Raw genomic sequence first — 14,558 nt, 5'->3', positions numbered from 1 at the left:
AATATAAAGTTTTAAATTTTTTTCTAAGTTTTCAAGTAGTTCAGTAAGTATTATTCATACCATTGTTCTAAAGTTTCCCTTTTCTCTTTTCCTACTATTTTTTTTTTTTTTTTAGAGATTTTTATCTATTTGAGAGAGACAGAGAGAGCAAGTAGGGGAGAGGAGCAGAAGACAGCAAGCTCCCCAGTGAGTAGGGAGTCCAATTCAGAACTCCATCCCAGGACCTGAGCCAAAGGCAGATGCCTGACTGACTGAGCCACCCAGGCACCCCTTCTTATCTAGTTTTTTATTTGACCTAAACTATAGTCACTTATTTGCATGATGGGCTAATAGTATGAAATCCTGAAAAGACCCAGAATATATTCAGAAATATATAAGGAAACCACTTGTTTTTTCATATTTTAATTCCTTTCAATTGAAAAACAAACTCTATGAGATTTGAAAATAAAGTTATCATTTATAGGGTTTAGATTAGGGTGGGAGAAATTGTCATATTAATGCATCTAAAAGAAAAATAGTTTATAAGCAGTTTTCACTTTTATAGTCTATAAAATCTGATGTGCATTGTGATTATTACTGCTATAAAAAAGTACCAATAATTACTTAGTGTTTCATCTTGGCAGATGGTGTATTGTTCTCTGACAGATTTTCAGAAAGCTGTCTATCAAACAGTATTAGAAACCAAAGATGTGACTTTGATACTTCAGTCTTCTGAACCTTGTAGCTGCAGCAGTGGCCGGAAAAGGAGAAATTGTTGTTATAAGGCAAGCGTTTCTGTGTGGTATCTTCACAATCTTGCTTTTGATTACATAGTTCTTTATTCCAGTGTCGGAGGTAAGGAGCAGATAAAATAACTTTTCCTCAATTCCTTTAGAAGCCATAACTTAAAAAGGAATAATTTTTGAAATTATTTTATAACATCAAATGGTAATAATAGCAAAATACAATATTCAAATATTTTTTGATAAACTGGTCTTTCAGTAGCTCTCAGAAACTAGTAGCTTCAATTTGATATCCTCCCTTTCAACTTTTATTGGGAAGTAGCCTACTTCATCTTGAAATTTTATCTTATATTCAGAAGTTTCGCCTTATCCCTTAATAATAAACTTAGTCTTTGATAGCAGGCTTAAAATATTATTCTGGTAGAATGTTAATTAATTTAAATGTGTATCAGTATAATAAAGTATTTTATTTTTTATTTAGAAACAAATACTAGTTTGTATTTTTTTAACCTTCTATCTGTATTTATTTCCTGCCCTTTTTTCTACCTATTTTATCATCAAGTTAGCTATCAGATATCCATGTACATAGAGGGATCCTACATAAATATCCAGATTGATATTTATTCCGTCTCTCATCTGTTTTGCTGTTTTTTTACATCACTTTTTCCTAATAGCACAGTTTCTTACGAAACTTTGTAATATAAATGAGAGGACAGTGAAATATAACCCTGCCCCCCATGCCTTATTTCATTGCTAGGAACTTCTTACTGCAGTGTTTCTGACACTGTGTATCATGAGGGTAAATACCTTCTGGAATGAGGACTTTCTCCTCTCTTTTATTAAAAGCATCACCAAAAGTATGATTCTGTATTAAGTGATTCATGGATATTTTGTGTATTGTGCCAGTAGTGACCAAATGATAAACGTTAGTGTAAGTGATATCATTTATGAAGGCAGTAGTGACGTAGCCATGTTAGTCTCTTGCTTGTTTTCATTTTCTCTCTTTTTCTGTTTACAGACCAATTCACATGGTGAAACAGTGAAAACCTTATATTTCAGTTACCTTGCAGTCCTTCAGAAGGTAGCTAACCATGTTGCACTACTGCAGTCTGCTAGCACCTCCAAACAACAGGTTTGAGTTGGCTTTTTAAATTTCTTTGTGATGCTATTTGGTATAAAGATATTATATTTGGTACTAAATGTCATAGCCAGATATCTTTATTTTTGTATGCAATTTAAGAGAAAACTGACTTGCTCATTTTTTAATTTAGGTATCAAAGAAGTATATGCTCTTAAGTTTTTTAAGAGAAAATTGAAGCCTAATTTAAAGTAATACCTCTTTTTTATATCTCTGATAATGTCGATATATTTGTTCTCCTAACATGTTTTGATGCAATTACTAGGTTAGATATTTGATGAGTCAGTCTTACTCCATTAATAATCTATCTAATTGCATTTATCCAATCTACCTGATTAAAATGCAATCATTTACTTTGATCATTTCAATTGTAACTTATTCTAGAACACAACGTAAAATAAAAAATCTTCTTTAGGCCTTTCTTATATAGTGATGTTATATATTTTTTTGTGTTATATTCTTCATGCTGTTCAAATATAAGTTTAAAATCTAATAAGCATTCAATACTATTTTTTGATAGTCTTGTCTTTGGGAAGTATTTGATTCCTTGCTTTAGAAATTATAAAAGAAAAATGATAAAATTATCATTATCTCAGAACTTATCAAAGCAATATATGATTAGCATGATCACTTTAAGGTTTTCTGAATTATTAGTCTGACTGATAATATCTTCAAAGTAATATATTCCCTCTAAATAGAATTTTTTTCAAAATCAATCTCTGTATAGATATAAATGTATTAAGTTAAAATTTCTTTTCTTCTATCTTTTCCTCCTAAGGAAACACTTATCAAAAGGATATGTGATCAGGTATTTTCCAAGTTCCCAGATTTTGTACAGAAAAGCAAAGATGCATCCTTTGAAACCCTTTCTGACCCAAAATACAGTGGGAAAATGAAGGTAAATGCTCTTTCAGGCTGTATATACACGAGGATGATATACAAAATATTTATCAATAGTATGGCAGGGACACCAACAAGTCAGAACAGGTACCCAATCATTCAGAAGAGACTGTGGCCAAAGACAAGTGAAATAGCATTTACTAGCTTACAGTGAACCATGCATGTAGCTGTTTCTCAATTAGGTGGTTACATCAAATATACTTCAGACTTTCTTTATTGATGTATTAGATGTATGCCCTCTTTAAAATGTATGCTGTTGCCATATGTATAATTGCTTATCTTCAAATGTTTAAGGAGATAAATGCTAATGCCAGACACAAGGATGAGGATAGGCAATAGCTCAAAATTAGAGAAAGAAACATCTTAAAGAGTTCAAGGTGGACAAGATGTCTAGACTGAATTTTCTAACCTCTTATTTTTAGTTACCAATCTATATTGGAAGCTTGCTAAAAGTCTCATTTGTGGCAAGGGAACATTTGTTCTACACCAGGAAACTGACCTGTAGGTGCTGCTCTTGGTGATGTATTATGAAAGGAGGGTGGGAAAAGTAAGGCTAGGTTCTCCAGCCAGGACCCAGGGCTTGAGGCATTACCTGTGACAGCTGCATGACTTGCTGATCGCTTACAGCCTTTTTGCAGCCACTTTGTTTATTTAATCATTTAGTAACTATCAAGAATCTTTATTTATGGGTGCAGAGACTATTACTGAACAATTCTCAACATTGTGGTTTAATTTTTAAAAAGTAAGTTATTTCTTTTGGCTAAATAAATAAGAATTAATTCAAAGTAGTCTGGTGGTGATTTTCTTAAAATCCTGGAAATATTTTTAGCAATTAATCAATATAAACTCATCATAGTTTAGTTTGCTTGGGCCTCTAAATTTAATGAAATAAAATAAAAGCCAAGTAGATTACTTTAAAAACTTGTCTATGTATTTTTTTAATTGAGATATAATTTACATATAACATTATATTAGTTTAGGTCTAATCAATCAAATTAGATTTGATATATATGTATATGGCAAAATGATCATCACAATAAGTTTAATTAATATCTATTACCATACATAGTCTTTTTTATTGTGATGAGAGCTTTTAAGATGTACTCTCTTAGCAACATTCAAATATGTAATATAGTATTATTAATTACGGTCACCATGCTATACATTAAATCCCCAGGATTTATCTTATAACTGGAAGTTTGTACCTTTTGACCATCTTCACTCATTCTGTCTGCCTCTACCCCCTGTTGCTGGCAACCACCAATCTGTTCTCTATACTTAAAAATACAACCTTTTTTTTTTTTCGATTCCACAGATAAGTGAGATCATTTTGTTTAACTCTTTCTCTTATTTAAAACTTTTTTTTTTTTAATTTTTTTTACGTTTTTATTTATTTATGATAGTCACAGAGAGAGAGAGGCAGAGACACAGGCAGAGGGAGAAGAAGGCTCCATGTACCGGGAGCCTGACGTGGGATTCGATCCCGGATCTCCAGGATCGCGCCCTGGGCCAAAGGCAGGCGCCAAACCGCTGCGCCACCCAGGGATCCCCTCTTTCTCTTATTTAATATAGGATAATGACCTTCATGTTGTTGCAAATGCCAGGATTTCTTTCCTTTTTATGGCTCAGTATTCCATTAAATATGTATGTACCATTCTTTCTTTATCCACTTATCTGTCAACAGACACCTAACTTTTTCCATGTATTGGCTATCATAAATAATGCTGCAGTAAACATGGGGGTGCATATGTCATATGGGGATCTATTCCATTCTTTTTGCATGAGGCTGTCTTGTTTTTCCAGCACCATTTAGTGAAAAGACTATCTTTTCCCCATTGTATATTCTTATCTCCTTTGTCATAAATTAATTGACTATATAAGTGTGGGTTTATTTCTGGGCTATTTTGTTTCATTGATCTGTATGTCTGTTTTTATGTCAATACCATACTGTTTTGATTATAGTACCTTTGTAATGTAGTTTGAAATCAGGAAGTGTGATGCCTCTAATTTTTGGCTCTTTCTCAAGATTGCTTTGACTCTTCGGGGTTTTTTTTTGTGGTTCCATGCAAACTTTAGTATTGTTTGTTCTATTTCTGTGGAAAGTGCCATTGGAATTTTGATGGGGATTGCATTGAATCTATAAGTGTTTTGAGCAGTATGGACATTTTACCATTAGTTCCCAACCTATGAACACTGAATATCTTTTTATTTGTTATCTACTTCAGTGTGTTTTAGTTCTTAGTATACAGGTCTTTTACCTCCTTGGTTAAATGTATTTTTAGTTACTTAATTCTTTTTGATATAATTATGAATACAATTATTTTCTTAGTTTCTTATATTTTTCCTTATTAGTGTACAGAAATGCAATGAATTCTTGTGGTTTGATTTTGTATCATATAACTTTATTAAATTTATTAGTTCTAACAGTTTTTGGGTGAGTCTTTAGGGCTTTCTATATGTATAAGATCATGCCATGTGTAAATAGAGACAGTTTTTCTTCTTCCTTTCCCATTTGGATGCTTTTTTTTTTTTTAATTTTTATTTATTTATGATAGTCACACAGAGAGAGAGAGAGAGAGAGGCAGAGACACAGGCAGAGGGAGAAGCAGGCTCCATGCACCCGGAGCCTGACGTGGGATTCGATCCCGGGTCTCCAGGATCGCGCCCCAGGCCAAAGGCAGGCGCCAAACCGCTGCACCACCCAGGGTTCCCTTTGGATGCTTTTTGTTTCTTTTTCTTGCCGAATTGCTCTGGCTAGGATTTCTAGTATTGTGTTGAATAACAGTGGCAGGAGTAGGCATCCTTGTCTTATTCCTGATCTTGAAGGAAAAGCTTTCAGTGGGTGTTATGTTAGCTGTGGGCTTCTCATATATGGCTTTTATTATGTTGATGTATGCTTTCTCTATATCCACTTTGTTGAGAGTTGTTTATTTTTAAAATAAGTAAGTCTGGGGGCACCTCGGTGGCTCACTGGTTGAGTATCTACTTTTGGCTCAGGTCATCATCCCAGGGTCTGGGGATCTAGCCCCGCATCAGGCTCCCAATGGGGAGCCTGCTTCTCCCTCTGCCTGTGTCTCTGTCTCTCTCTCCGTGTCTCTCATGAAAAAATAAATAAAATAAAGTGTACTGTTGGAGTTATATATCTATGAATAATAATGTCTGCTTAAAATAATTATTACATTTATTTTTTATCATGATTTTTAGACGGGAAAGAGCAAGCATGAATTATTTCTGGGGGCTGGATAGTTGTCTTTATATGTGAAAGAAGCCTATAATTTATTTGTTTTACAAGAGAACACCAACAAGATAGAGACTGATAGTCTAGGGTTCTGTTTTTTAGATTGTGTTGATCATTTGATTATCAACATCATCTGGATTTAGTGATCCAAAATGTATAGGCTTAGGGATCCCTGGGTGGCGCAGTGGTTTGGCGCCTGCCTTTGGCCCAGGGCGCGATCCTGGAGACCCGGGATCGAATCCCACGTCAGGCTCCCGGTGCATGGAGCCTGCTTCTCCCTCTGCCTGTGTCTCTGCCTCTCTCTCTCTCTCACTGTGTGCCTATCATAAAAAAAAAAAAAAAAAAAAAAAATGTATAGGCTTATAATCTATTGTCTGTGGGGAGAGTTAGGAAATCCAGGTTGAGTGTACTTTTTGAATTCAGGTGATGAAAGATACTAGTTCTTCTCTTATTATAGGTCAGCCTGCAGCTGCGATTTATTTGTTGATGTTATGCTCACTGTACCCTCCCCATACCCTCCGAACTATACTTCATGAACACCAGCTCCTTCTCTTATATATGAAGGTCTTTTTTGATCTCAGCTACTATTCAAGTGGATTGGCACAAGTTGTACCTATTCCCCTGATAAGAGAAAATGAGGATTTTTCTCTTCCCTTGGGAAATACCACAGAGCCACTTACTGTTGGCGGCAGTAGAAAAAGATTTAGGAAACCCAGTTTAGTGCTGTTGGGATCAGATATGGGTGATGTTCATCTCCAGGCCTAACAAATTCAAGAAAAGTTAGGCCCAAGATTTCTTACCTGTGAACATTGTTATTTACAACACTCCTTGGTATTTACTCAAATAAATTAAAAATTTATGTTCACACAAGAGCCTGTACACAGATATTTATAACAATTTTACATATAATTGCCAAAACTTGGAGGCAACCAAGATATCCTTCAGTAGGTGAATAGATAAATTACGATACATTCAGATAATAGAATATTATTCAATAATAAAAAGAAATGAGCTATCAAGCTACAAAAAGACATGAAGCAGCTTACATGCATATTGCTAAGTGAAAAAAGCCAATCTAAATGGCTACATACTGAGACGCCTGGTTGTGATACCGGGGTCCTGGGATCGAGTCCTGTGTCAGATCCACTCAGGGAGCCTGCTTCTCCTTCTGCATGTGTCTCTGCCTCTGTGTCTCTCATGAATAAATAAATAAATCATAAATAAATAAATGGCTACATACTATATAATTCCAGCTATATGACAATCTGGAAAATGTAAAACTCTACAGAAAGTAAAATGATAAGTGGTTGCCAGTAGTTTACAAGGAGGGATGGATGCATAGATGGGGCATGGGGAGTTTTTGTGGTAGTGAAACTATTCTGTGTAGTACTGTAATGGTGAGTACATGTCATTATATACGTGTCAAAACCCCTGGAGTGTACAATACATGAGTGAACCCTAATGTAAATAGACTTCAGTTAATAATAGTATTAGTTAATACTATTATTGAATTAGTATAGTGAGGTTAATAATTTAATAATAGTTAATAATGTATTATTAATAATTATTTACTCACCCATCAGTTGTTACAAATGTACTACCCTAATGCAAGATGTTAATAATAGGGAAAGCTATGTGCAGGGGAGGGGCAGAAGTAAAAGATGGGGGAGAGGAGGTCTGTGGGAGTTCTCTGGATATTCTGTTCCATTTTTCTGTAAATCTATAATTGCTCCAAAAAATAAAATCTTTTAATTTTAAAAAGTTAATGTATCATGTGAAATTCAAATGCACATACTTTATATAGAGTCCGTTATTTTATTAAAAAATAAAGCAAAGCTTACTTTATAAGTTCTACAGGTATTAAAATTATGTTCACCTAATCTGTAACATTTTTATTCACCATTTGATTGGTTATCTGAGTAGCTTTCTTTTTAACTCCATGGCTTTTACTGAGGGATAAGACCATGGGGGTCAGAGTTATTAGCACAGTGTCTTCTCTTAGTCAACTATTAAAATTAAATATTAATTAATATTACTATTAATTAAAATTAAAGATTAATATTAAAAGTCTTACATTTCTTATATTGAGTATAATTTCTTTTAAGATTTATTTATTTATTTTTTATTTATTTATTTGAGAGAGAGGTAGAAAGAAAGAGCAAGTGAGTATACAGAGGGAGATGGAGAAGCAGACTTACCTCTGAGCAGGGAGTCCAATGTGGGGCTCCATCCCAAGGCCCTGGGATCATGACCTGAGCCAAAGGCAGATGCTTAACTGACTGAGCCATTCAGGTGCCCCTGAGTATAACTTTTTCTTTAAGTTTATATGCTTATCAGTGAATAAACAAAATTGCTTAAGTGTTTATTGCATAATTCAGAAAAACTTTAAGCTGAGTACAGAAAATTCTTTTTCTTTCCTTTGTGGATTACTTTTCCACAGTGTTCTGGAACTGTCATTACCAGATGTGGAAATGCCTGTTTTAAAAATAACAGTATTACTGTTATACACAGGGTTTGGATTATTTGCTTCCTCCCTAACAGACCTTGGATGGGGGCAAATTATTGACATTTTGAGGTCAAAATCAAGTCTGGAAGTCAGTGCTGACTGTAAATAGAGAAGCAGAAGGGGATAAAATGAGAAGAGGTGTATATGTGACTGATTATTTTAAGAAAATAAATATCAAGACTTTTAGAACCTAGATGTAATTAAACATATTTCATTACATCTATCTAGAAAAAACTTAAATACTTCCTAAAAGGAATGCTGTTCTGTAATTTAGTTTCTGAACATATTGTAGGTATAAAGAAAGTGTGTTTTGGAAATTAAATTAATTCATTTAAATGCATTCCATAATCTAAAATGCTTCCTTTTTATTAAAACCAGATGAGATGAAACAAAAGTCTTTGGGAACCTTACCTCATTATTGACAATATGATGATGAATAACATCTCATGTAATATCTAATACTTTATTTCTCTAAGTTGGGAAAAAGGAAGGGAATTAGGAGAGAGGACTGAGGTTATGTTGTATAAAAATAATTTTTAAGAAATTCTCAAGTGATGTTTATATGTATAAAGCGTGCTTTTAGTTGGAACTGGTTCACTAGTTGATTTCTGTGGTTCATTTCCAGGTCCTTCAGCAGCTTTTAAATCATTGCAGAAAAAACAAAGATAAAATACTACTTTTCTCCTTTTCCACCAAGGTGAGTTTCTTCTGAAGTATATTCTTGATTGACCCAGCCCTGACTCCTGAGGCATAAAGCCTAAGAGACACAGTGTGTCCAGCCACAATTTCTAACTTAAACATAATGTAGAAAATGGTAGGGAGATAAGCAGCTTTTAAAACAGATGATTAAATCTCAGTGATATCAGAGTTACTGCCAAATAGCAGACTCAAAGATAGATTTTTTTATTATCTATTGATGTTTTTGTTATAATTAAAATGTTCTTTAAGACATTTAAGAGATTTAAAAAAAAGACATTTAGGAGATTTTAGAATCTGGAAAATAGCACAAATAATGAAATTCACTTACCTAAATTGGCCAGTACTTTTCTTTTCATTTGGTTTTAGTTTAAAAAAAATACAGTTTGATTTTTTTTTTTTCTCCTAAGATTTTTTTTTTTTTCAGGGCAAACATTGGTGAACTTTAAAGTCAGTTTCAAGATAATGAGTAAGAAATATATGAGCCAGAAGCCAGGAAAATATCTGTTGCTCTTGCAATTGTAAGAAAGAACTTGTGAGCAGCAATTATTAATACTTAGTAAATCTTATCTCTACAATGATATGAAACTTATTAAACCATAAATTACTCTTTGCCCATCTCCATACCTTCTCCCTAGTTGCTTGATGTTCTACAGCAGTACTGTATGGCGGCTGGGTTTGATTACCGTCGACTTGATGGAAGCACCAAATCAGAGGAAAGAATCAAGATTGTAAAAGAGTTCAACAGTACACAAGATGTTAACATTTGCCTTGTCTCCACAATGTAAGAAAATAAAATTTGATAACTTGATTTTTATCTAATTGCTTTTAAGATTTAGGGTAATTTAAAAATTATTACTGGATTAATTTTCAGTGGTTGTGCTTATATTGCTTTGTTTTATTTGGCTTTAAGGAGAAGCAGCAAAATGCTATTAATTATAACTAAAATAACAATATCTTGAGTTTTACCTAACCTTTTCTCTCGATTTCCTTATCATCACTGAATTCTCCTTATATGTCTGGGTTTATAAAGATAACAATCAAAAGAAATGGATGTTTCTTCCCAAGAATTTTCTGTAATAGTGTTTTTATTCATGTCTTGTGGTCAGAACAGTCAGACTTAATTGAATAATTAATAACTTTATTAATCAGATAACTGAGGATCATTTTTAACAGTGGTTTTTAAACTGTGCTCAAGGAGCCCTAGAGAACCCACTGGGCTCAGTGGGCCAGGTCCTTCCTCCCTCTGTCTACCTCATTTCAACCACAGCAGCTGTACATTAACAGGTTTTGTAAAAGTTAAGTTAGTTCTAACATCTATTTATGAATCTCTCATTAAACCTTTTTTTTAAAAAAAAGATTTTATTTATTTATTCATGAGTGACACAGAGAGAGAAAGAGAAAGGCAGAGAAATAGGCAGAGGGAGGAGCAAGCTCCATGCAGGGAGCCTGATGTGGGACTCGATCCTGGGATCCAGGACCACGCCCTGGGCCGAAGGCAGGCGCTAAACCGCCGAGCCATCCAGGGATCCCCTCATTAAACCTTTTAAAGAATATACATACTTCAGAGAAAGATTTAAGCCAATATAAACACCTAAGATGATTAATCCCTTTTTGGGGGTAACAAATCCTTACTTTGGCATATAATGTAATAAGTATTTTATAGATTTGCCTCCTCCACTATCTTTTAAAAAGCATTTCAAAAGACTTTATTTTTTTTTCATTTTTTTTTCAAAAGACTTTAAAAACAAATATATGTAAAATGTGAAAAGTCAACACAATACTTAAAATGAGGAATAAAATTATATTTTTAGGGATATTCTAAAATGGTAGGAAAACAATATTCCATTGCTATTTGTGTTTTAGTCATCTTACTTTTATGATGTTAATGCAGTATTGTGTTGATTTGGTTGCAGAAACCTGGCACAATTGAATTAGAGGGCAACAATTATGTTTTGCTATTTTAATATGCCCTTTTCTGTTTCCTCCAGGGCTGGTGGAGTAGGCCTTAATTTTGTTGGTGCCAATGTTGTTGTATTATTTGATCCTACTTGGAATCCAGCCAATGATCTTCAAGCAATTGATAGGTATAATATTAACAAAATTTAAAGTGACCTACAAGTATTTTTTCTAAAAATACTCCTTTCTGATTCTTTTAGGTTGCTATAATATTACTGTGATTAGATGATGAAAAAAAATAGTATTTGATAACCTTGAATCTGGATCTAAATGGCAGGCTGATAATAGCAAATTATTTTCTGTCCATCTCAAAATCCCATTATTATGACAGGACTAGTTTAAGAAGAAGGAACCCATAATAATACTGCAGGAAAATGGGAAATGTCTCTATTAGTAGACCAGAAGTTTTGAGAAACTCCTACAAGATAGAAGGCAAACAGAATCTCTGTGATCACAAAACCAGCAGAGAAAAGCTGTAGTCCGAAGGAGAGTGCAGAGAAATTTCAATCCTAGGGTCAGCAACTACAAGATGTAGAAATAGACCAGACTGAACTCTTGTGGGAAATTAATTAATGTGCTAATTCTAAAACCATTTCCTCTCCCACACTCCATATATAAAAGGGGATTGGCCTTCAACAGATGCCCCTTGATCAAAGCTGAAAGAATTATTTAATAAATTTTATAAATAGTGGGTAATCAGACTGACAGAAGGTTTTCAGTGGACATTAGAACCAGATCAAAAAGCAGAGCTAAACCTAAAGTAATCCCAGATCTCCATGAAACACAAAAAGGGGGAAATGATTAAATAGACCTGTGTACCTGCATGGAAATCCAGACCAGCTTTCCTGTGCAGTCCATCCAGTTCCTCATTTGTAATTATGAATGGAAAATTAAGAATCATGAGATAATCTAATAAAACCAACAGTATGAAAGAAAAGGGCCAAGACAAAAAACAGACCCTGAGGAAATAAAATAAGAATAGGACACATGAAAAAAAGTGCTAGAAAAGAAAAATAGAAATTCTTAGAAACTAGGGATGCCTGGGTGGCTCAGTTGATTAAGCATCTGCTTTTGGCTCAGGTCATGATCCCAGGGTCCTGGGATCGAGTGCCACATCAGGCTCCCTGCTCAGTGAGGAGTCTGTTTCTCCCTTCCCCTCTGCCCTTACCCACTGCTTGTGCTCTCGCGTGCTCTCTCTCTCTCTCTCTCTCTCTGGCTCTCAAATAAATAAGTCTTTTTTAAAAAGAAGAAATTCTTAGAAATTAAAACTATTGCCAAATCAGTACAAGTTCTGATCAATAAAGTGGAGAATACTGAAAGTGGAAATTGATGTGGAAAATAAAAGGAATAAATATTTTAGAATACAATGAGAGGACAGGAGAGAAAACATAAAGAGACATGTCTTGGTTATATTTCTAAGTTCCAGAGATAAAGGGGTATTTCTAAGTTCCAGAGATAAAGGGGCTAAACAAATACCAGAGTGAGAAAGAGGGAGGGAAAATGATTTATAAAATAAAGATAAAAAGAACAAAACAGGTTACCAACAAATAAATGAGAATCACACTCATTTCAGCAGAACAGACTTTGAAGAATAGATTTTTCATCTACATTATAGAATTCTGAAAGACAAAGTTGTCAGAGTGACAAAATTCATATGATGGTATCTGTAAGAAAATAATTTTGACTTGTAGTTGTAATCAGTGGCTAAAATATGAATATGTGAGGGAAAATAAAGCAACTGTTGACATCTGGGAACTGAGAAATTTATATTTGAGTCTAGATAAATGTAGAGTTGAGAGGCTTAATGCAGTTATAAAAGAATTCTCAAAAATATGAAGGGATGGTATAAGAAAATTAGTAAGAATTAAAAACTAAAATTCCATGTAATTTCAATAAAACATTGGGAAGTGGGGATAATTATGTTGAAATTTATATTTCATCAAAAAAGAATTAGGATATCCTGGTCAGTTTTCAAATTTATGCCAAAAACTGTTTTTAAATTTTAGCAAAAAATTTTAAGGGCAACAACTAAGAGAGTTGGGCATAATAATCACTTAGTTCACTTTTTTAAAACACAGATGTTCAAGCTCCATCCTCTTGGTATTCTAATCCTGTAGGTCTAGGGTGGGGATCTATAGTCTCCATTTTAAGAAATTCCTCAGGCTGTACATCAAAGAACAATGGCAACAGAGTAAAAGACAACTCACAGAATAGGAGAAAACCTTTGCAAATTACACTTGTGATAAGGACTTAATATTTAGAATTTATAAAGAACTTCTAAAACTTGGTAACAACAACCAGAAAATACAAACCTAGTTTAAAAAGGGGAAATGGACTTGAATAGACATATCTTCAAAAAGTTATACAAATGGCCAGTAAGCACATGACAAGGTAATATCACCAATCATTAGGGAAATGCAAATCAAAAGTACAGTGAGATACACTTCATACTCAAGATAATTTTTTTTTTTTTTAATTTGAGAGATCTGTGTGTCTAAGCTGGGGTAGGCAGGGGCAGAGGGCAGAGACAATCATAAGCAGGCTGCATGCCCAGCACAGAGCCTGAGGTGGAGTTCAATCTCATGACCATTAAGATACCTATTACCAAAAATAGACAAGTCTTGATGAGGATATGAAAAAATTGGAGTCCTGTGCACTGCTGCTGGGAAGATAAAGTGATGCAGCTGTTGAAAACAGTATGATGGTTTTTAAAGCACTAAGTATAGAATTACCACATATACGCAAAGAATGGAAAGCAGGAATTCAGATATTTGTACAACCATGTGTATAGCAATATTATTCACTGTAGCCAAAATGTAGAAATAACCAAAATGTTCACTTATGGATGAATGGGTAAACAAAATGTATTCTGTACATAAAATGGAATATTCAGCCTTATAAAGGAATGAAATTCTTTGTTTTATTGAGATATAACTGACATAGAGCACTATATAAACTTAAGGTATACAGCATATGACTTGACTTACATATATTATGCATTGATTACCACAGTAAGTTTAGTTAACATCTGTAATCTCATATGTAGCTTCTCAAAAACGAAAAGGAATGAAATTCTGATACATGGCTACAACATGGATAAATCTTTAAGACATGTTAATTGAAATAGTCAGATATATAAGGACAAATATTGTGTATTTCCACTTATATAAGGTGTTTAGAATAGTCATTAGAGACAAATTAGAATGGTAATTACCAGGACCTGGAGGAAGGAGGGAATAGAGAGTTACTATGTAATGGATAAAAGTTTTAGTCTGGAATGACAAAGTTCTAGAAGTGGATGATGGTAATGGTTGCAAAACAATGTGAATTTTCTTAATGCCACTGAACTATATGTTTAGAAATAGCTAAAATGAGGAACATCTGGTTGGCTCAGTCAGT

The 14,558-nt window shown here is 33.8% G+C and overlaps 1 protein-coding gene and 1 long non-coding RNA gene across 7 annotated transcripts in view; one reads left to right on the top strand and one right to left on the bottom strand.

Annotated features, from left to right (window-relative positions):
* The window catches only part of ERCC6L2 (ERCC excision repair 6 like 2), a 154,650-nt gene that overhangs the window by 84,863 nt on the left and 55,229 nt on the right, over nt 1–14,558 (top strand). For 4 of the 5 annotated variants that reach the window (XM_077903784.1, XM_077903777.1, XM_077903793.1 and 1 more), the window contains 6 exons: nt 624–764; nt 1,741–1,854; nt 2,639–2,758; nt 9,130–9,201; nt 9,839–9,984; nt 11,192–11,287. In XM_077903784.1, coding sequence (XP_077759910.1) covers nt 624–764; nt 1,741–1,854; nt 2,639–2,758; nt 9,130–9,201; nt 9,839–9,984; nt 11,192–11,287 — 689 coding nt within the window. The remainder of the gene's footprint in view (nt 1–623; nt 765–1,740; nt 1,855–2,638; nt 2,759–9,129; nt 9,202–9,838; nt 9,985–11,191; nt 11,288–14,558) is intronic. The other variant, XM_077903802.1, reaches the window with a different exon arrangement.
* Nucleotides 332–14,558, bottom strand: part of LOC144317517 (uncharacterized) — a 31,392-nt gene continuing 17,165 nt past the window's right edge. Inside the window, exons 2-5 of one of the 2 annotated variants that reach the window (XR_013383522.1) lie at nt 9,828–9,892; nt 8,197–8,250; nt 7,045–7,190; nt 332–883 (exon numbers count right to left, since the gene is read on the bottom strand). This is a non-coding gene — a long non-coding RNA (uncharacterized LOC144317517). The remainder of the gene's footprint in view (nt 884–7,044; nt 7,191–8,196; nt 8,251–9,827; nt 9,893–14,558) is intronic. The other variant, XR_013383523.1, reaches the window with a different exon arrangement.

The sequence above is a fragment of the Canis aureus genome, chromosome 1, assembly GCF_053574225.1.
Source record: "Canis aureus isolate CA01 chromosome 1, VMU_Caureus_v.1.0, whole genome shotgun sequence".
Classification (NCBI taxonomy): Eukaryota; Metazoa; Chordata; class Mammalia; order Carnivora; family Canidae; genus Canis; species Canis aureus.
This window is presented reverse-complemented; position numbering and strand designations above follow the sequence as displayed.